Source organism: Tinamus guttatus, unplaced genomic scaffold (assembly GCF_059628265.1).
Source record: "Tinamus guttatus ecotype Peru unplaced genomic scaffold, ASM5962826v1 Tinamus_guttatus_pri_ptg000048l, whole genome shotgun sequence".
NCBI classification, from domain to species: domain Eukaryota; kingdom Metazoa; phylum Chordata; class Aves; order Tinamiformes; family Tinamidae; genus Tinamus; species Tinamus guttatus.
Genome location: NW_028288582.1, coordinates 12,764,373 through 12,787,132, shown reverse-complemented (window position 1 = coordinate 12,787,132; position 22,760 = coordinate 12,764,373). Strand labels below are relative to the sequence as shown.

Sequence of the window (22,760 nt, the reverse complement as noted above, 5' to 3'; positions counted from 1 at the left end):
ACAGTCTTCTTCCTTTGGATTAGCTAGAAGAAAACTGTTATTTTCTCTCCCGTTCAGAATAGTTTTTCAGAAGATCAAACCCTCCGAGAGACAAAAATGACCTCAATTATCAAGCTAACCACGCTTTGCGGCGTGCAGGAGGAGTCTGCCCTGTGCTATCTATTGCAAGTGGATGAATTTCGCTTTCTGTTGGACTGTGGCTGGGATGAAAACTTTTCTATGGATATTATTGATTCACTAAGAAAGTAAGTAGTGGGTGGGTTTTTTTTTTTTTGCAAGTATTTTTCTGAAGTTTTTCGAAGGCTACTTGGTTTTATATATGTGATACTGTTAAATCCCAAAGGAGTTCTTTTTACTTGAGGATATGGTGTAATTTTAAATGAATGACTGATAACATATTTCCAGTAAAAAAGAAAGAGTTTTCTTGTGAGCTAACAAGTTATGTCTAGTTATTCAAGTTCTCAAACTTTTGATTTTGTTTTGGTTTAGATGTGTCGTTTTTTTTTCATAAGTAAAACACTGAACAGAGCCTTTGGGAAACAAAGCTTGACTCTAAACTGATACAGAGTGGCTAACCAAGTTTAAATCTCTTTGCATTAAAAAAAATAAGTTTAAGTGGTTTGGCCTTTGCCTTCTGTTTCAGGTGTAATGGATAGTCAGAGAAGAGCTTGTGTTAGTGTTCCCTGGCTTGCAGAGAAATAAACACATCTAGAGTTTTGTACTGAGCTTCTGCAGGTTTACAGTGGGGAATTCTCCTGATGCACATGTTGATTGCAGAATTAAGCCTGAAACACAGAAATTCCTGAAAGAAACCAAGCCTTCTAATGTTTTTTTTTTTTAGACTTACTTTTCTTGGCATTGACATACTTGTCTTTTAACTGAGGATTATCCTGTACTAAGGATAACTTCTAAAGTTTTGTTAAGTGATTTACCTTAGAAGCAATTAAACCAAATCTCCTTTGCAGGAAGAATGTCCCTCAAGAATGGTGTGTGCTTCTGTGGCTAGTTAGGGGATCCAAATGCTACGCAGTGAAACTTGAATTGATTCAGATGAAGGAAACAGTTTGATTTCATCTGCATCAGTTGAAGATTCGTAAAGTTCTGAGTCCTTTTCCTTCGTGCTGCTCATCTGAATAACAGCTGTGGTCTGTTTTGGATTAATGTATAACCAGTTTTTGATGTGCAAACAATTTGTAATATGCCTTTGCACTGGAAATATTTTGGCCTTTCAGTTATTGTACCTCCTAGTGTTGATATATCCAGAATTTTCTTTCAAGAGTTCCTGTGTGACCCGGGCTTGAAGTTACATTTTCAGGATGCATATTTAAGTTCTAGAGTTACCTGAATGACTGCAAATATTTGTAAGCTATTTAATTATGACAATATTTTATTCTTGATATCAAGGGATTTATATTTTTCTCATTTGACATGCAGATTGTGCACTTATTTTCAAAATGGCTGTAATAGGGAGTATAGGATACAGTGCAGACCATCTTTTCACTACCTCCTTTTGTTGTCTTGTTTGTTTTGTTTTTGTAGACATGTACACCAGGTTGATGCTGTTCTTCTTTCTCATCCTGACCCCTTACATCTTGGTGCACTTCCATATGCAGTTGGAAAAATGGGCTTAAACTGTGCCATTTATGCAACTATTCCCGTATATAAAATGGGACAGATGTTTATGTATGATCTCTATCAGGTATGTTTAAATTGATATTTTCAGGTACACTCTGATATGATAGAAGGATCAGCTTCTTGAATATCCTTGGTTTTTAATTTGTTTTAGTCCCGCCATAATACAGAAGACTTCACTCTCTTTACATTGGATGATGTAGATGCAGCCTTTGACAAAATACAACAGCTCAAGTTTTCTCAGATTGTCAACTTGAAAGGTAAAACTTTTCTGTCAGCAAAGATTTCAATAAATGTCTCATCTTTTAATGACTCAATTGCCTTTCACTACAAATTAAGGTAACTTTTTAGGAAGGAGTGGGTGTCTGAATGTGCATTCATGCCTTGGACACAGCCCTCTGAAGTAGGCCTGTGTTGCTCTGTATCACCTGAAGATCTGCCTCAGTATTTGTATTTGGAAATGGGTAGAATTTCCTCTTAAATTAGCGAGAGGATGACTATGCCATTTTATATGGCATAGTATAGGGAAGACTATGCTCTTTTGTGTTTTTCTAAATTTTCTTGGAATTTGCTTATGTCTTTAAAAGGCATTCATTCATGCCAAGTGGTAGGTACAGCTTTACAAGGTAAAGACTTTCTGGAAGATGAATAGGTGGCCCACTTGAAGTTGTAGTGTCCAGGAGGTTTAACAAGGAGATCTTGGCAGACTTTGTATGGTACTGAGTATGGCTTAATGTTGAGAACTGTGACATTCTGAGAATCAGCTGCTTCTTGCTCTTGCTGTGTTTAAAGATCCAAATGAAATGGAAGTGCTGGTCTTGCACAAAGATTCATATAGCCTAATTGCCAGCAGCTTGTTGGAGTTGTGTCATCTCCCAGTTCCTGAATGTTGTTTGCCAAAATACTTGCCCTATAATCTGGAAAGAAAAAACAGAAATTGGGAAGTAATCATTAGAAGGCTGCCAACCCTTTCTACAGATATTAACTTTAAGGCTCTGTCCATGCTGCTAGTTTTTTCAGTCGGTAAGGGATTTAGCGAACTACTATTCTATAACACCTCACTCCTTCCATATTTAATTGAAGTGACTCAAAAAGACTTGATAAATTATCAAGGAAGGTAATACGTGTTTTATTTTTTGCCAAAGCTGTGTGCATCTTTGCACGCTGGTAGAATACAGCAATGGCAGTGAGCATGTCATGAATGATCTAGTTTGATGCTGCCAAAGAGCTAGGTTAGCACTAATGACAAGGAGCAATGGTGCTTTAAAAGAAGTCACCAAGTGCTGAAAAGCCTTGTTATTCCTGATTTGTGCTGCAGCTTGTCACAGGCACCCTCCCTCGAACCCTTTGCAGCTTGTGTGTTGTTCAGGTGAATTTTCAGTCTAATTTGCATGTGTTTTTGTAAGTACCTGGGCCATGAGTGATATAGTAGATATTCTAGACTGTACAGAAGAGGCCTGATCCTCAGTAGTGCCATTGCCTTGGTATTTTATGCTTGTTATGTAACGTGCTATTGCTTAACTGCATAGTTACGGCAGCTAGAATGCTCTAGCTCTGTGAACTGTTGAAGCAGGGGAGAAAAGTGATTTTTGCTTTAGTTTCTTTTCCTGATGGCAGCGTAAAAGTGAATTGCAAAACAAGTTTTAACTTTATGAAGTTATTGATTAGATGGGGAGGAGGGATAGACCACTGATTTTCATAATTCACTTGACTTTTTTTTTTTCCCAGTAACTTTGGCATTCAGTTTTTTTAAATTACTGTCTTGTATTTAGAATAATGAATTTTAATACATATGATATATGTGAAACACTGAAAGCTTTTAAAATGACTTTTCTTTGTAGGCAAAGGCCATGGTCTGTCAATCACACCATTGCCAGCTGGTCACATGATAGGAGGCACAATCTGGAAGATTGTCAAAGATGGAGAGGAAGAAATTGTTTATGCAGTTGATTTCAACCACAAGAGGGAGATGTATGTTCAAAATAGTAAAGTACCTGTCTTGCCTATTTTGTTAGGTGTGCATACTCAGTGCATGATAGTTTTGGAAGTAGCAGTGTTTTTCAGGCATCTTAAGACCACCACTTCCTATTTTTGTTCAGCCTAATAAATTTGAAACACATCAGCTTTGGGTTTATTCATTCCCCTCCGATTTATTTATTTGTAGGTTTGAAGCAGGATACATTTGTTCTTGCAATTTAAAAAACAAAAATTCACCTTTTAAACAAAGGAAACAGCAATATGGAAGTTTTTTGCTGTGTATAAAAAAATATTACTTATTTTTTGCCTTCCCAGGAACTATTTTGCTTTAGAAGGGGTGAAGAGGAACTTAAGTTGAATTTTAAGATACTTGATGTAGATGGTTTTGAATTCAAATCAGATCAATGTATCATAATTACATTTAAGGGTGGGACACAATGTTTACCTTTTAGGAAAAAATCCCGGGGAATGTAAAACATGTAATATTTTTGATAGACAAAATCGTCTACAGAACTACCTAGTACTTAGATCAGGGAAGCTCTTTGTTTTTATTTTGTTTATTTATTTATTTATTTATTTATTAAGGAGGGGAGAAATGCACCTTAGACATGATTTGCATGAAACATCTCATGCCTTACTTACGTTACTTATTTAACGTATTTAAGAAGTAAATGGTAAATGACATTTTTCAGATTAACATTAATACATTTTTATGAAGCTAGATTTAAGATTAAAAAAGCTTTCTGTGAATGCGTAGAAAGGTAGAAAAAAAAAAAACGGAAACCATCACTGTTCTTTCTTGTATTTGGTTTAACAAAGATGGTATCTGTTATGTATTCTTCCCAATTACATATTTAATTAGACTTTGACTTTTCTCGAACATCCTCTATTCTTGATCTGAAGTCTTTTCTTTAAGTATTTCTTTCCTTCATTTATAAGCAAGACTCTTCAGCAATTGCATGTGATTTCTGTACATGTAAACATCTAGAAGTTAACTTTCCAGTTGCCTTATAAAATGCAAAAAAAGTGAGATTTGGCTTTTTTCACAGCCACCTGAATGGATGTTCCTTGGAAATGTTGAGCAGACCTTCATTGCTTATTACAGATTCATTTAATGCCACTTACGTTCAGCCCAGGAGGAAGCAGAGAGATGAACAGTTACTGAGTATGTATTCTCTTTGGGGTTTAAAAATGTCAATAACATGCTTGGTTAGCCTTCATAATTTTTTTCCCTATAATCAGTTTCTTAGCATCCAAATTAAGGTTCTTCATTAAAATTTAACCTTGAGTTATTCTTTTCTTACAGTACTAATTCCATGGTAATGTAAAATGCTTTCCTAAAAACAATGATTTGCATCATGTTTTTAACTTTATTTGAAAACATTGTATTTTGGTGTAGTCCTGCTTGATCTCTTGAGAGATTTTAAAATGACTTTTTTTCATTGTTATTAAAAATCAGGAAAACAGTTGTGGGTTTTTTTTTTTTTTTTTTTTTTTAAAGCAGTATTGCTGCTCTGAGACCTAAAGTTTAATATATTTCTGAGTCCAGTTTGCTTTTGACTGTGGTTGCTATTGGATTGTAGCAAAACGCCATGTTTTTATTATGTTTCAAAGTAAAAGGTCTATTTTTTGTTTGTGTGTTTTCCCTTTTTAGCTAATGTTTTGGAGACATTACGAGGTGATGGAAATGTATTAATAGCTGTGGACACAGCAGGCAGAGTTCTGGAACTTGCTCAACTTCTTGATCAGATATGGAGAACAAAAGATGCAGGATTAGGAGTCTACTCACTAGCACTTTTGAATAATGTCAGCTACAATGTAGTGGAATTTTCTAAATCACAGGTTAGTTTTATTTATTTTTTTGACCAAGTATCTGGTTTAGTGTTTCTATCTTGAGTGTATATATGGGTGTTCATCTTTAGATCAAGTAGCCCGAAGTCAAAGCATGGCTTTGGACATGCTTCTCCAGATTGATTTCTCTTTTTGTTTCATCATGAGCTTTGTCAACATAACTACAGATGTTAAAAGAAGCAGCACAGAAATCAGTACCTTGTTTATACTTTCTCAGTATGTCAGAAACGTTAATGTAAACATGTACATATTGCCTTGTACTTAATACTGGGTTTGTGCATCAGTTTAGAATTTATATTCCTATAGCTAACTTTTTTTAATACATTTTAGGTTGAATGGATGAGTGACAAACTGATGAGGTGCTTTGAAGACAAGCGAAACAATCCCTTTCAGTTCCGCCACCTCTCTTTATGTCACAGCCTGTCTGATTTGGCTCGAGTGCCTAGTCCAAAAGTTGTCCTTGCTAGTCAACCTGATTTAGAGTGTGGCTTTTCTAGAGATCTCTTCATTCAGTGGTGCCAGGATTCTAAAAACTCTATTATTTTAACTTATCGCACTACACCTGGAACATTAGCACGGTTTCTGATTGATAATCCTTCTGAAAAAGTTATAGACATTGAGGTAAGAGTTCTCTTTTTAACTCAGACTTTTTGATGTAGACAATCTGGGGGGAATATGATTAAAAGTGAATTTAATTTTATTTTTGGCCTGCTGAAAATGCTTCCAGTGGCAAATGGGCATCTTAAATCAATACTTTGTGTATTCAGTTGTGGATAAATTTGTGTAGAAATAGTACTTACATTAAGAAACTTGTAAAATGTTTTTTGGTGACGTGGCAGAATCAATACTCCAAATTCCTGCCCATCTCAGTGTCTTAAAATACTTTGTTCTAAGAGAACACTTTTGTGTTTTTTGTTATAATAGAAAGAGCTCCCTTTGCAGTTGATGTGCAGATAACACTCTATGATGATTCTAGCTGGAAAATCATCTGTTTTCTATGTTGAGGGGAGAATCAAAGCGAGAGTAGAATATATTCCACCAGAATTAGAAAAATAAGTGAAAGCTAGAAGCTGAAAGAATAGAGATAGCATGACTAACACTTAATTTTTCAGAATATTTTAAGTTAAAATTCCTGTACCTACTTATGTCTGATACCCCGTGTTAATCTATGGGAGTGTGTAGCTTTTTGGTTACAGTGGTGACTTCGTTCCGGATAATGCAGTTTTTTTATTTTGCAGTAAAAGCCTAAGATTACAATGAACATATTCTTACTGGAATTCAGCAACATCCATAGTGACCTAGTCTGTAATCCAATTTGGAGTAAATAAGCAGCAAAACTTACTATTGCTTTGTCTTCTAGTCTATACGTTGCCAAGCTGTTTTTGTTTGATTAGTGACACAATCAGAGTGTGAAAGCACTGCTTATCTGAGTGTGCAACTTCAGCTTTTCTGTTTTAAATTATTGAAACAGAGATGATTCCTGAAGAGTTCGTTTGAGGGATTTTTGTAAATTGCTTGATTTTAATATATTTAGCATTCCATTTTTTTCCTGAGGAAGTCTCTACGATTTTTGAAGGTTATCATGGTGTTGCCATGCCAAAGTGCATAAGTGTGAATAATCTTGTATGTGAAAAACATGCACTTGCACTTGGTACTTACTTTTCCTATGCACAACTGATAAGGTATTACAGCTGTATCACTTAACTCAAAAGACTATTATTTTTCACTCTGTAGTTGAGGAAACGTGTCAAATTGGAAGGAAAAGAACTTGAAGAGTACCTAGAAAAGGAGAAACTAAAGAAGGAAGCAGCTAAGAAGTTGGAGCAGTCTAAAGAGTAAGTATGCTGCCAACTGTTGCATTCTGCTTTTGTTATCAGAGTTAGGATTTCTGTGTAATCAACATGCTGAGTCAACTATAGACGGGGATAAATACAAATGATAGTTTTGAAAGGCTCATCTGAGAGCATTCAGGAGTTTTGGGTGATTGACTTAAACTAGTTGCTATGACAAACCAGTCTGTTTTGTCTGCAGTTTGAGGATTTTCTCAGGTATATAAACAGTCCTCATGTTACTAAAAACATCTGGTGATCGGTGGATTGTTATTTCCCATTCAGTGTGTTTATGTAATATTAAGCACAAAAAGAAAAAATAAAATGCTTTTTTATGTCATTTCAGGGCAGATATAGATTCCAGCGATGAGAGTGATGCTGAAGAGGACATTGATCAGCCAACTGTGCATAAGGCCAAACATGATTTGATGATGAAAGGTGAAGGTAACCGGAAAGGAAGTTTCTTCAAACAGGCAAAGAAATCTTATCCCATGTTTCCAGCTCCTGAGGAAAGAATTAAATGGGACGAATATGGAGAGATTATCAAGTATGTGGGGGAAAAAACAGTAATGTTTACTAACATAGAGTAGTTATAAAATAGTTCAAAAGTGAAAACTTGAAAAAATCAGTATTATCTCTGCTTCGCAAAACTATTATTTGCTCTTACAACGTCATAACTGAAAAGGTAGTTTGCACTAAGTTTCATGGGAGGCTTTTGATAGAATTGAAACTGCGCAGTGCTGGTCCTTGGCCTTTTTAAAATATGCTCCACTTACAGGCAGTCATTGGTTTTTATTTTACAAGGGAGAAGGTAAAAATACTCTTTTGAACTTAGTTTATTCTTGTTTTTATTATGAATTTATGATTTTTTTTCATAATTATAAGAGGAAGAAACCTAACTTATCCTAGGAAAAATTAGCAATATTTGCCCTATTTGGTATGAAATGCTTGCTAAAATCCTTCTATTTACTAGTATTCTACAAGGTACTGGTATTCTAAGATATCAAGTACTCCTTTCCAAGTGAGCTCTATTTATATGAATATAGTGAAGGCATGTGCAATAATACTACTGGCACTGATTCCTAAAGCAGCTCAGTAGTAATACAGTAGGCGTTGATTCTATAATATGTAGTCCTTGGGTGCTACTGTAAGACAATTCAAAAACAAAACACTTTTTATCCTTTAGACCCGAGGATTTTCTGGTTCCAGAACTTCAAGCAACAGAAGAAGAAAAAAGCAAATTAGAGTCTGGTTTGACAAATGGAGATGAACCTATGGACCAGGATTTGTCAGATGTTCCTACCAAATGTATTTCAGCAACAGAGTCCATGGAAATCAAGTGAGTGGCTTTGTTCTTTGTTTAGATAACCTCATAGTTAGAGGGTGCTGATGAGAAGGCAGGTGCAGTGGAACCAGCATTCAGTTGTTTTGTCTCTGTTTCAGTGTCAGTCCCCAGTTTCTTTTAGACATTCCGTGTGTGGAGTGTGTCGTGTAATATAAGGTTTACTTACTTGAAGATATTTGTTGCGCAGAACTTGTGATTTTGCAGAGTGATAGAGCAGTGTGATTTTGCAGAGTGATAGAGCAGTGTACTAATCGCAATGCAAGTGTTGGTTATGCTTAGCAAAATACAGTAGTTTCAATATGCAGTTCAATCATGCAGTTCAATCATTTTAAATGTCTCAAAGTAACTCCAGCTTGTTAAACTATCTTTTTTTGAATTCTAACTAGAGCTAGAGTTACCTATATCGACTATGAAGGACGTTCAGATGGTGACTCAATAAAAAAAATTATTAACCAAATGAAACCAAGACAACTGATCATTGTCCATGGACCACCTGAAGCCAGTCAGGACCTTGCAGAGTGTTGCAGAGCTTTTGGTGGAAAAGATATTAAAGTTTACATGCCCAAACTACATGAAACTGTAGATGCAACTAGTGAAACTCACATCTACCAGGTAATATATTAGAAATATTTACTTGTGTAAAAGTGTATGGGAATGTCAGTTTGCTTTACTGAATTTTTAATAGCTTTCTAATGCTTGTATTTGAAGCACGCTGTATGCTAACTGCATTTCAAGGTTGCTTTTGGAATCTCAAGAAGAGCCATTCTCAAAACAGCAGTGTTTTCTGTGTGCATTTTTTTTAGATGTGAACTTTTGATTTATTAGAAATAACAGGGTTCTGATTTTTCGCAAAACACTTCTCAACAGATTTTTAATAGGTAGTCTCCTCTTTACATATTTATCTTCTGCATAGAATTAGTTTATTCTGCTTGATGTCTATATATATATATATATATATATATATATATATATATATATATAGATAGATAGATACGTAGTTTCTGAAAGGATGAAGTAGCTTGGAGACACTGAATTAGGAAAAAGTGTGGGGCATCAGAAATGTCAGTGTCTTCTGGGTGAGCTGTGCAGCAAGCGTATAAACTGTGGCGTCCTTTATACAGTTGCAGCCCTTATGGTGCTGTTGCAATCCCACAGTCTCATGTGGATAATGTTCTTGCAGAGTAGGGCTTTATGGAATGGATTAAAATCTTAGTATTTGCTAGGTAAGGCAGGGTTAACTAATGTGTTAGTCACAGTCTGTTTTTTACAAAATCCCTTCTTGCAATAAAATATGAATTACCACTTGCATATAGGTTTGGAGTTTAGAGTTGCTGTTCGCTGTTCAGAAAAGCTTCCCTTAGACTTACAAAGGTTGACTGAGGAACTACTTGGCCACAAGAAAAATATTTTGATCATTTTAAAGACGATTGCTCTCACTGTAAGTTTAACTTGATCTTGTAGTCATGAAAGCTCGTTTTATTTAAGTAGCATCAGAAAAGTTACTCTTTCAAGTAGCAAGATGAGGGCTGTCCATATCATAATTTGTATGCATTTAACATCTTTCCTTGGTGATACTAATTCCCTCCTTTCCCTCACTAAAGGACTATCAACTAAAGGTGTACAGGGAGACATTGAGAGGAAAACTGTTTATTTCTAAAGTCTGGATTAAGGACTCTGTGAAATGTCTGTTGCATTTTCTGTGAAATCAATTGTGTTTTTACTTTTGTTCTATCCAGGTCAGGTTAAAAGATTCTCTCGTCAGCTCCCTTCAGTTCTGCAAAGCCAAAGATGCAGAGCTGGCTTGGATAGATGGTGTCTTGGACATGCGAGTTTCCAAAGTGGACACTGGAGTTATTTTGGAAGAGGGAGAGCTGAGGGAAGATGAAGACTTAGAGATGCAGGTGGACATGCCTTCTTCAGATTCCAGTGTCATTGCACAGCAAAAGGCCATGAAAAGCCTGTTTGGGGATGATGATAAGGAATTGTGTGAGGAGAGTGAGATCATTCCTACTTTGGAACCTTTGCCACCTCATGAGGTACAGAAACTTCACTGGCTTGGATTTTTTTTTTTTGACTTCTGTGTTCACATGTCTTTTTGTAGTGCTTAGAGCTTGATATTGTTTTTACTGAAATAAGAGTTGACCTGAAACTTTTTTTTTATTTAAAGATGCCACTGTTCTTAGTCCAAACTTTAAGCTTCTTATGGTGATGGTTTGAGAAACATCTTTGAGAAAAAACATCTTTCCCATCTTTGAGAAACATGTGTATCTGTTTCTGTAGTGCTTTCCAAGCTGTAGTGGCTTGGGAGTTCATTCCTTTAATCGTTTCCATCTTTATGCTTAAATGAAAATACTGTGCATGTGTGAGTATAATAAAATGCCTCCTCATCTTGCTTACTCTTAATTGTAGCCTGTTTTAGCAGCTTGATAAACTTGAGAGCTGTAAAGGCTGCTCTGATGTAGGACAAGTGTCCTAGCAATATGTACTGCTAGCAACACTGTTTGCTGCAGCTCTGTCGCTGTGTCTGTTGTGGCTCACAGGAGGGATCTTCAGGGACAGCTTTGTATTTGTCTTCAGCATGAACACAGGAGAAAACCTTTCTCTTGCTTAATGGCTTCTAAGGCCTTCCTATTCTGCAAAGATGTTGCTGCAAGTGAAAGGGAACTAATTTTCTAGCTTATGGCCCTGTAGCCTGTCCATGGACTATGTAGTTGCTAATTGAATAATGAGATCTAGAGAAGTGTAAGGTTGTAGCAGAGTACTTAAAATCGTGTGCCTTGTTTCAAGGTTCTCGGTCATCAGTCTGTGTTTATGAACGAGCCAAGGCTGTCTGACTTCAAGCAAGTTCTTCTGCGGGAAGGTATTCAGGCTGAGTTTGTAGGAGGGGTGCTCGTGTGCAACAACCTGGTGGCTGTTCGCAGGGTAGGTGTTCTGTGTCTTAAACTCTTCAGTGAATAATTCATTGCATAGGAATGAAAATTAAGCATCTCATTAACATAATCAATTGAAATTTGTCTTTCGTTTCAGACTGAAACAGGACGCATTGGATTGGAAGGCTGCCTCTGTCAGGACTTCTATAGGATAAGAGACCTTTTATATGAGCAATATGCTATTGTCTAAAGGAAGTGCTGCAAAAATATCTTGACTTGAACTTTAAAAGATAATGGGAATTTCTGTCTTCCCAGTTCCGACTTTTTATAGTTTTCTAATTTATACGGGGAAAATAATTCATAATGGACAGTTAACAACCCTGAATATGTAAATAACTGTTGCTCTGCACAAATCTGTAGGTACATTCCATGTTACCAATTTTTGAACAGTTGTTATTTGTCTCCTGCATAATACATTATAACTCAGTTTTCTGCCTTTATCAAATGTTCTTCAAGAAAGGTCCAATTAGGGCATATTTTGGCTTGATAGATTCCGTGCTGAAAGAGTATAGAATATATATAAGTCATTCTTCCATCTAAAACAAAATTAGATTTGGAAATGGGTATGGATTTGGCTGGGGTTTTTTGTTTTGCTTAGAGAGAGTCTCTTCTTTCAAACAGTAGAATTTAGTTAAAGTAAGTTTTTTAATAGATCACTAGAAGCTAGATTACCTAAACTTATTATTAACCTGTGTATTAACCTGTGTGCGTATTAATGTTGCAGCTGCCTCATCATACTGATTTATTCCACAACAGCATTTCTTATGCTATATGAAATATTAGTCTTAGATTGAGAATGACTTTGAAAAGGTACTCTTATAAAGAGAGAAAACTAGAGAAAATTTTCGAGCAGTTTAAAGTCTAGTAAACGTGTGCTTCGGAGTAACTCAAAAAGCTTATAGAACTTGTCTGCAACAGATAAAAGTTTCTTACGCCAAATTTGTGATCTGTCAACTTCTGATTTTAATTTCAACACCTGCATCTTATCTATTGCTGCCTGTCTTCAGTGTGCAATGAGTTGAGTTCAGGGATATTGTTCATCTTGCAATTTGACTTCATGTGATATGTTTAATGCTTTTTATGCCAGATTTCACATTAGCTGCATGTTTTGACAATGGGATTAAATGTAGTGGCCGATGCGAGGGACTGACTTGTCTTTTTAAGTGAAGATGAGTGCACTTTCGGGTGTCTTGATTTCTCAGAAGGTTGAGGGAATGATATTGATGGAACTTCTGCATACTGATGGCCTCTGGAGAGTCTGTTTAATCCTCTATCCACATCTCCATGTGAACCGCATGCTGGGGAGTGTGTGTGGGGGGTTGTTTGCTTGTTTTTACATAGACCACATATTACATTGCTGTTGTGTATGTGTGTGTTTAAAATAAAATCTCTTGACAAGTGGCAAAATATAGCCCTATGGGCTATCAATGGAAAGATACCTCTCCTTGCAACTAATTTTTGGCTATTAGTCCTTTTTATCTCATCTACAGACTATTTATTTTGTTTAGGGTAGTAACTTAAAACTGAAGTCCACATTTGTGGGTGTTTTTTTTTTTTTGTTGGTGGTGGTGGTTTTTTTTTTTTTTTTTTTTTTTTTTTTTTTTTTTTAGTATCTTGGAACTAGATATTAAAAACAGAACACTTCCAAATGTGATGTTGAGTGAGAATATGTATTTTCTTGCAAAAGCTGTCAGTTAAACAGCTTTACACTTTTGTGTGCAGTTTAAAAGAGTGTTTATTTTCAATTATACTGGCAGCTAGAACTGCTTAGAAATGCTCTGTGTTTTTGTAGCTATTTTGTAGCAATGCTATGTAAATCTACTTGATACTGGATGCTTGTTGGTAAATACCATTGTATTATGTCTGTTTTTGACACAATTGAACTTTTATAAAGTGAGTTATTTTGTACATAATCATATTGGCCTTAACGTTACCTTGGGGCTTGGGCTGGAGGGAGATCACGTGGCTCTACAGAATGTATTATTAATAAGAAAAAATCCTTAGGAGATCAGACTTTTTAAGAATGTAAGAAAGTACTCTTTTTAAGAACGAAATGTTTTTGATCATGCTGTCTATCTGCATTCCTGCTTCTTTTTAATCTTTTAATTCAAATGCAACTAAATAACAGGAGGCTAGTGGTATTGAACACTGAATTCCTGTGTGTCCTGCTGCCATGGGCCCTAAGGTATATTTCCTGACTTAGGTGCTTTCGTCATTAATAGTAAAAATCTTACAGGGAGTATTTTATCCTCAGCTACTTTGCTTTATTACTCTTGAGGGCAAGCATATTAATTTACCATCAAAATGTCTCTGTAAATTACTGACCATTTAAAAATATTTCTTCTCAGATGTCTTCTTCAATAATTCAGTTTCTGAAGGCAGGAAAAGATTAGGAAGACCGAAGACACAGGAAAGGCAGAGGCTGCTTCCTCGGAGGCACTGTTTGTGAGAAAATCTTAATATTTCATTCTTTTCTTGCTGTCCCTCCCTGTCTACTAGATGGAAAGACATATTTCAAAGATTAAGGAAATAAGCAGAACTCATTAAAGGAGGAAGAAAAAAAAAAAAACTAAACTAATCAGTTTCTATCATCTAAATATAGCTTTACCCTGAAGTTCAATAGCTTTGTGGGTAACAGTCTCATTTTTAATCACTTTACTTTGACAGCATGTACTTGAAGCGAGGTGAAGCTGAAAATTTATGTTTCTTTTCCCCTCTCTGAGCAATATTTAGATGTATCAGAGTCTCTTCGCAATATGTCTTTAATAGAGAGAAAGATATCATGTCTTGTGTTCGACTGGAGTGAGAGTGGTAGGAGGACATTTGAGCCCCCCTTGCTGGTAGAGCTCCCTTGGCAAGGTAGAATTTGTCCTCTGCCTCTGCTAACTCTCAGTGCTGTCAGGCACTTCATCGCCTGCAGATGCAATTCTAATGCTGCCCCCCACCCATCTAAGTGATTATTGTGACGGTTCCACCCTAAAACCGTTCTCTTGCAGAATCAAGATCACTCTGAGGCATGACACAAAGTATATTAATATTTCACTTGGGAAAGGGGAAGTGTTTATTGCCTGGGGAGAATATTAGAAAGGTCAAGCATGAGACTTGGAGACTTCAGCACAAGAAATCTTACAGAAGGGGCTTGAAAACTGCATGATGTTCCGTTTCATGCCTGCTACGGCTGTTTTTTTTGCAGTTCAAAAAAGGTGGTGGTGGTGGGTGGTGAGTTCCAGTAAGTAGAACTTTATTGCCTGATCTGGGAACAAAATGCATAAGGAACTGTTGGTAGCACAAAATGTGATGATTAAACAGTAACTGAATAATAATTAAGCAATAAATTACAGATCACAATAATTTTTAAAATTGCCTCTTGACATTTGGCTTTTCAAATATTTGAAATACTAAAATAATCTCTCAGAGAACCTTTCTGTTTGTAAGAGGAATGTGATGCAAAGATCCAAGTATGTATTGTTATAGTTCATTTTGTAAATGGGAGTCTCTGGGTGGGTTGTTTCCTGTAAATACAGAGCTGACTAGTTGGTTGATGCCTATGTGAGCAGTGCTCCTTTCTATTTATTTGTTTTTTATATATATGTAAAAAGTACTTGTTCTTTCCAGGGTAGTTCAATGCATTTGTGTAATAACTCATGCTTTAATTGAAAATCATTTCATGTAAAGTTTGTTGGCCAGATAATTTTTTTTATGAAATGCTTGGATTAATCTAACACTTAGCCCTCCTTGTATGATAAAGCAGTTTATATTATGAGTTGTTAGTGTAGATGAACTGATCAATGCCTACAACTTTGTAACATTTGCTCACAGTGCAAGAGGAGGAACACAGATATAGTATTTAAAGTATCTATTAATTGATCTTGACTTTTTTTGCAAGTGTGACAAATATGGGAGATATGAACATATGGGAGAGTTAGATGTTTCATGCAGTGCGTAATCTGTGATAGATTACATGTTACTGCTGTATTACAAAGTAAAATCAGTGTATTTCTTAGTAGCAATTTCAAAGAGCTGTGTTCCCTGAAAGGAGGGATCCATAGAAGTCCAAAATGTGAGGAAGCAAGTTCAGTGTGTGAGCTTTATAAGTAATAACGTGCCTGTTCTTTTGTAATCCTCTTTAGTGATGCAAGCTGAATCTGTGGTTCAGCAGCTGAATGACAATTAGCTCAGCATCTGCCAAAAAGTATAGCTGGTAACTGCAAGTCCAGGGTACAAAAATTTTAACAGAGAAAATACTTGATTCTGTAGCGAAAATTCAGCTTCATGATGTTTTACTTGTTTCCAATGCAGGTTTTGTGAAGTGCTGCAAAGTTCTCTAATGGGTGTTTTTGACATACACAGCTCTAAAGAAATATAGAAGTATGGTAATTCCAAGTAGGAAAGCTTTCTATTTAGTGCAGTGTAAGATCAATAGTAGCATTCTTAAAACTGAATTTAAAAATTACACAGGCAAATCAAGGAGTTCTAGAGCTCCACATGTGGCAGTGGCTATGGTGCCCATGCTGGCATTTAATAGGTTGGAAAAAAGGCCTGGTATTTAATGTCTAGTCAGAATGTTCAAAGCTAAGTACCTATCCTATCTCCAGTGTGTGAACTTCATCAGTATTGTTTATTACAAGCTAATTCAACAGAGTTTTTTCTTTTGGTTATATCAGATGAGTTTGTGGTAGTGTTTAGGTGTCAATTACATCAAAGAGTATCATGAACAAATACTTCCAAGACAATGCAACATATAAATAAATATTTTGTGTGTGTGTGTGTGTATATATACACATACACATTTGAGATCATTTTCTCCAGAAACCAGATTCTCTCAGGCATCTTCTCAGAGTAGTCGCTTACTTGGTTGCATTCTATGCAAGGAGTTCAGGTGGCTTCAGCAGCTGTAAACCACAATATTGTAAAATCAAGCTGCAGGCTGTCTAGGAAACGGCTGTGCTGTGTAAATCAGAACAAGATTGCTAGCAAATCGGGATAACCCTGATCTAGAGAAAGTGTAAATCCCTGCGAATGTCTTCCTGCCAAGAAAAAGTGCTTAATAGATGTAAAAGTCGAGCATTTGTCCTCTAGGGTTTGCGTAAAGCTGCGCTTCTGCGTAAAGCTGTAGCTGTTTACCTGGTTTGGGGAAGCTACTGCTGTAGCTCTTTCTGTTTTTCTAGAGAGAACAGCTGGCTTCAGAAGTTACTAGCCAGAAAACAATAATAAAACTTTTAAAAATGTATTTTACAGTAACGAGTTCAGAAATGGTTTGTTTTTTTCTAAAATAGAAGTAAATCTGCACTGATCTTAGCTGTACTAGTAAAGCTTCTCAGAAATAATTCCAGAGAAGGGCAGGCAAGCCCTTCTATCAGTAGTAGTACTCAAAGGATGGAGTAAAACTATACGAAGGATTTCAGAAGATCCTTGAAAGAAAATAACGTAATGTGGATAGAACTAGGTCATCCCTAAAGCTCTGTAGGCCTCGCTTTCAGATGGTTCGTTACTATTTCTGCCAGAATGTTGTCAGAAACAGGCTTTTAAGGAATATTTTCTAATGACATTATTCGATGAACTGTTCAAGCAAAAAAAAAAAAAAAAAAAAAAAAAAAGTTACTGCATTTAGCTAACTCCTCAGCGGAAGCCGTGCAGATGCTTCAGGATGTGGCTAGCCAAGTGCTTTCACCGTGTGGCCCACCTCTCAAGAGTGGGAAATGGCCTACGTGACAGCGTGGCCTCCTAGCTCGTCTTTCTGTAGTATTCTTTGGGCAACAATTATAGCTTACCCAAGTCATTAATTGTATTAGGACAACACTGATGTATTTTCTGCTGTCAGGAAACTTTTTTGCTGCTAATGGAAAAAAAAAGTGCGATGAGACTGGTACTTGGTAGTTGGCAGGTGCCTTGCAAGCCATAATGATCAAATATCTTTTAAAAATCAGTGAGTGGTTTTTTTTTATTTATTTTTTTCTTCTCGGTCTTGCGGCTTGCGCAGAAGCGGCGCGGCTGGCAGAGCACCCTGCCCGTCCCCGCGCCGGGCTCGCTCTGAGCTGGCCGGACTGCCCGGCGCTGTCGTGCTGGCCACGCGTCACCGCTGCAACAGGTAACAAGCACTTCATTTAAGTGCTCTTTGTGGGATCACACAGGCTAACACTGCACTGAGAAAGGAAGGAAGAGAGGAAAGAAAGAAAGAAAAAAGAAAGAAAGAAAATCCAGGATTTATCCTGAACCAACTGGATTCTTGTGTTACCTGGCTAGGTTAGCCCCGGTGCTGCAGGAAGCTGTGGAGACAGATGCCATTCTTGGTGCAGCCTGGAAAAACTACTATTGGTATCAAACTTCAAGTCATTCCGTGTAGCCTGCTTTCCACGTTTTATATAATTTTATTATATTACAGTATTTCTTTCATAATCTCCATGATTTTACTAATGCACAATATTGCAAATGCACTATAAAACTAGTCAACAGACTTTGAATCATTTGTGTATCTCTAAACCTCTTATGCTGATTAAACGTGTTAAGGCTATTAGTATTTTTATGTAACTGGGTCTAAATTTAGTTTCTGTTACAGTCAAAAAACACTCTAATATTGCAAAACATGATCCTAATCCTCTCCCTGCTGGAGTTGATAGCAGCAGTCCCTCCAATGCTATCGGACCAACATCTTGAATAGTTAACTTTGTCATAAAAATTCAGAAATGAATTTTCATAATTCTGATTTCTAGAAGTACGGCTTTTGTTCTTGTGAGAAAATGGTGGTTTACTTTTGGGGTGTTTTGTTTTCATTAACTGTTCACATTTTCAAAATATGCTTGGAATTATGGTGTTCCCATAGGCTGCCCTATGATGGGACAAGAAGTGTGATACTTCAGTTACTTTTAAACTGCTTTGCTTATTGTGCAGAGCAGGCACAAGGAAGGAGGCATTAAATTGGAAAGAAAAAAAAATATATAAATTGTGCACATAGTCCAAACATTCAAAAATTCCTGCTGGAGGCTCCTTTTTGTGAAGGCAGAAATATGTAGGGGGTGCTCCCAGCTCCCCCCCATCTGCTGGCATTGCTCTGCCTCCCACTCGGAGGGGATGTCAGGACTTTGAGATAAGGCCTGCTTGGGTGCCAGGGCCTTGAGAGGGAAAAGGAGCTTTTGCTGCTGGGGCAGTGTTAGCTGTGGTCTGGGGTTAACTCCTCCTTGCCCAGCTGTGGGATCTGTCCTTGGGATCAGTGAGAATAAAGCAGGTCTCTTCCCCGAGTCCCGGCCGCTGGCTCTTGGCAGCGGGGCCACAGTTACTGCCTGGGCATGGAGTGTGCGGTGGCTGCTGAGTGCATAAAACCAAAATCGGTTTGCCTAGTTCAGTTGTTTGAGTAGTTACTAATAGCATAAATTAGCTAGCTTTTTCTGTTCACCAACTAGGTATTGGTAGTGTCACCTTTAGTGTAATTAGAAAACAAGAAGTCCAGGTGAGCTGAGTTCCTCTTAGTAAGTAGTGTTCCTTTGTCCTGCCTAGTGAAGGATGAGCTCGGTGCTGCAGCAGGAATGTTCCTGAGGGACCCTGTCACCTGCCCTGGGCAGGGCCAAGGTGAAGCTCGGTGGCAGAGGAAAAGCGAGTCAGAATTTGGAGTGTTTCTCCTTAATTCATTGCCCATTTACGCCAAGTCAAGACTTTTGCCACAAAGGGTAAGTGACCTGCAACACTCTGAGCTGATCTTTCAGTCCCACTGACCGGGTGAGCTGGAAGGGGAACTGCAGCCTCCCTAAGTGCTTAAAATTGTGCCAGCGACTCATGATTAATTAGCAACATTACTGACCTTTTCAAACATCACATTTGCTAAAATCTTTGTATGTGGGACATTTGCAGTATGCTTTCTCTCGAGACCAGTAAATTATATGCGATGGGACACCTTTCGAAACTAAACTACTATGAAGTTAATTGTGTTGCAGTGCCATTATACTGGAATGAGCCAGCAAGCATCAAAAGCAACAGATGAACTTGTCTTAGGAACAGACACTAACAGAAGGTGAGCTGAAGCCTGAAGTGTCTTTACGGTTTCAGTCATGCTTTTCTCTGTGCTGTTGTCAAGCTGAGCATTGCAGTGCAGTGTGCTCTCTGGAGGTGGGTGAAGAGGGATGTCATCGGGGCTGAGTGCTTAGAACCAAGCTCAATAGCCCAGGGGTTAATATAAAACTTGGCAAATAGGGGATTTCTGGCAGAGTTAGAGAGAAATCAATTTATTCAGGTGGTATTTTGAAAACTTACTGACTTTCCACTACTTAGCGTATTTTGTTCAACGTTGCTGTGCATCAGTAATATGTCTTCTCATCTTTCCAGATAACATTATTTTTTTGTGTGTTATACCATTTGCAGTTGTACTGCTGTTAAACCTTTCAGAGAGAGGCTTAGTTGCTTCCTGGGTTCTGGGTAAGGGGAAGTATTCATGTACAGTGGGAGGTGTTATTTTGACTTCTGGGAAGCCAGCAGTGCTCCTGAGACACCGTCCTGCAGGGAGACCTTAATGTGAGACCAGTCTGAAGAAAACTCCTCCTTTACAATCTCTTGTAGCAGAACTATCGCATCAGTCCTGGGAGTTTGCTGAAGAAAGGGAAGAATAGCAGTTGAAGAGGAAAAGAAAAGAAAGGAGCAAAGCTCACTGTCAGCCTGCTAGCTTCTGCTTCTAGCAGCATCCTAGCCATGGTTTAGGATAACACAGATTTTTTGGGATAAGATAATGCAGAGCATATTGGGGTACTGTGATACAACAATAAGCTCATAATTTTTGTATCATTTATATTTGGACTTAAATTACTCTAATTCTAGGGGAGTGTTGCCTTTCTATCATGAGCTGGGTGCTCTGATGAATTATCTCTGAAGCATGTACAGAGCTTTTTCTTTTGCTACAGTTGATGCTTCAAACAAGCCCATCTCAAAGGCCAAGGAACTCAACGTGGGTATATTGGCCAACTATTTAGCCAACTTTTGGATGGATTTTTCCATTTTTACTAGATTTTGTTGCTGCATTCAGATTCTGGTTTGTATATGAGGTAACCATCTTCTAAGGCTATCTGGCTGCAACTGGAGGTAACAAATGTAACATGCTGCCATGAGTACTGCGTGTTGGTTGGCACTCAGCAAATAGGTCACACTGGCAGCAAAATTGGGTGTAGACAAGATGTGAGTCAGTGTCAGCTTCAATGTTTGTAAATGAGCCTAGCACTTGGTTGGGGCTGGTCAGATTCCCTTTTGCTTTGGGATGCAATTTAGGGTCATATGTTCTTGGTTTGGTGGGATTGTAAGGGGCTTTTAGATGCTAGGTAGATAGGTTTATCTACTTGCTTTTTCATTCTATGTTAAACGTGCTTAGGGCATCAGAATTTCTTCCAAGATATTTGCTTAATTTGCTTAAAGTGAGGGAGATGGGACTTGAGTAGAATAGTCATACATACATTTGGTTCCATACATTTGACTTTCACTTAATAAAGCATGAATTAAGAGCTGCTTGTATACAAGATGTAATGTCTCTTTATGTCTTCCCCACATGTTGTGGCATTTCAGCACTTTTCTGACCTAATATTTCCGCCATCTGGACTTGAGTGACCAATGACACTCATGCATGAGTGTAAAGCACATGGCGAAACTCTGGATTTTGAAAATAGATTAAATTATGTACTTAGAGTTCAGAAATGGCCTGTGCAAAAATTGCACACAGTGAATCAGAATAAATGTTTACAATGGACTCAACAAAAAAAGAAGGTTGAAAATTTACCTTATCGAAGACTAGACTTGCATCATACGAACTATATATGCACACATTCTAGTCAGCATGTAAATGGAGTGGTTTCCATATTAATTTCTTTGCTTTTTGTTTTCTTTCATGAGATTTTCAGGTCAGGTATTTATTCTGATGGAGCAAGCTACCAAACCTTGTTACCATGAACATCTAACAAATCATTCATCGGGGATCCACATGGCTGAGTTGACAGTAAGGTTGGAGTAAGCCTGTCTGTGACTTCGACTGTCAGTGCAGGGATTTAAACTTAGGTTTGGTGGATATTTTCAGGGTGGGGAAGGATGGGTTCTAAAGGAGACTGTTTAATGACAACTCAAAGTTATTGTGACTAGACAAACCTGTAGAAAGGGAAAAGAACACTTGTTAGAGCTGAATTGGAAAACTGAGCTTTTTGCTGCTTGCTCTTTAATGGCCTACACGGTGTTAGTGATTTCACCTCAGTTATTTGTTGATGTGCAACTTCTAAGGCAGATGCACCTGAGTCTTCGATTAGAGTGGTAGGAGATGTTTGCATAGAGCAGAAAAAGTTAGAGGGGCAAACTGCTCTGAAATCGAAGGCATTAAAACCTGAGTGATCATGTTGGGGTCACTGATGACAGAGCATCTCATCAGCTGAAAGCAAACACTTGTCCGTTCACCCCTCGGGATCTAAGGGAAATCCTTAAGAAAAAGGGAATCATTAAAAAAAAAAAAAAAAAAAAAAAAAAAAACACAAGGCCATGCAGTGTGTGGAGATGAGACTTAATTGGTTGCACTGGGAAATCATCAAGAAAAGTCCCTTTTTGTTTGACTCCAGACTGTTGTTCTCAAGTTGTCACTTGGCTTTGTGTGTGGTACATTGAATGGCATCTGTTCCTTTTTGCTGTACAAGCACATCTGAACATACAAAGTGTGTAATTGATGACACAGTGTGTTTTTTTTTTTTTTTTTTTTTTTCTGTCCTAGTACAGAGTCTCCAGGGGACAATCCAGTAAGAACTGGAAAGTGCTACTGTTAAAAATAAAGGCGAAATTATGCTTACATGTAATAGTCAAAATCCACACAGAGGTGGAATATTCAAAGCTATTTATCAAATAGTATCATTTGCCTCTCTGTGGGAACTTAGCTTAGTCTCTGCTCTCTTTGGTAATGCTAACCATGAATCTAACATAGTAAGGATGAGCTCTGCCTTAAACAAGATGCTGCTTGCTTCCGTGTGCTTAGGTAGAGGATAGGTGGTGGTGTGTGTGGTTTTTTTTCCCCCTCCCCCACCTCCCCAAAATCGACATTTGAATAGCATATTTGAAAAAGAAAATATTTCTTTCTTGTTAAGCAAATTAGATGCTGCAAGTCTTTTTAATTGATAGGGACTTTTCTGGCTGTCTGCAGCAAGGTAAGGATATTGTGGAAATACGTGCAATACCAAGAAAAGATCTGAAGTTAGCTAA

At 37.4% G+C, this 22,760-nt stretch overlaps 1 protein-coding gene across 1 annotated transcript; it reads left to right on the top strand.

Moving 5' to 3' along the window:
• Nucleotides 1-67: 67 nt before the first annotated feature.
• On the top strand, nucleotides 68-12,040 carry CPSF2 (cleavage and polyadenylation specific factor 2). The gene is made up of 14 exons (XM_010215735.2): nucleotides 68-245; nucleotides 1,540-1,699; nucleotides 1,787-1,892; nucleotides 3,474-3,603; nucleotides 4,659-4,774; nucleotides 5,264-5,451; nucleotides 5,791-6,081; nucleotides 7,195-7,295; nucleotides 7,636-7,836; nucleotides 8,476-8,628; nucleotides 9,021-9,246; nucleotides 10,371-10,670; nucleotides 11,422-11,556; nucleotides 11,662-12,040. Exons 1-14 carry the CDS (start codon nucleotides 97-99, stop codon nucleotides 11,752-11,754), a joined length of 2,349 nt encoding a protein of 782 aa, XP_010214037.1. The 5' UTR covers nucleotides 68-96; the 3' UTR covers nucleotides 11,755-12,040.
• The last annotated feature ends 10,720 nt before the right edge of the window (nucleotides 12,041-22,760 follow it).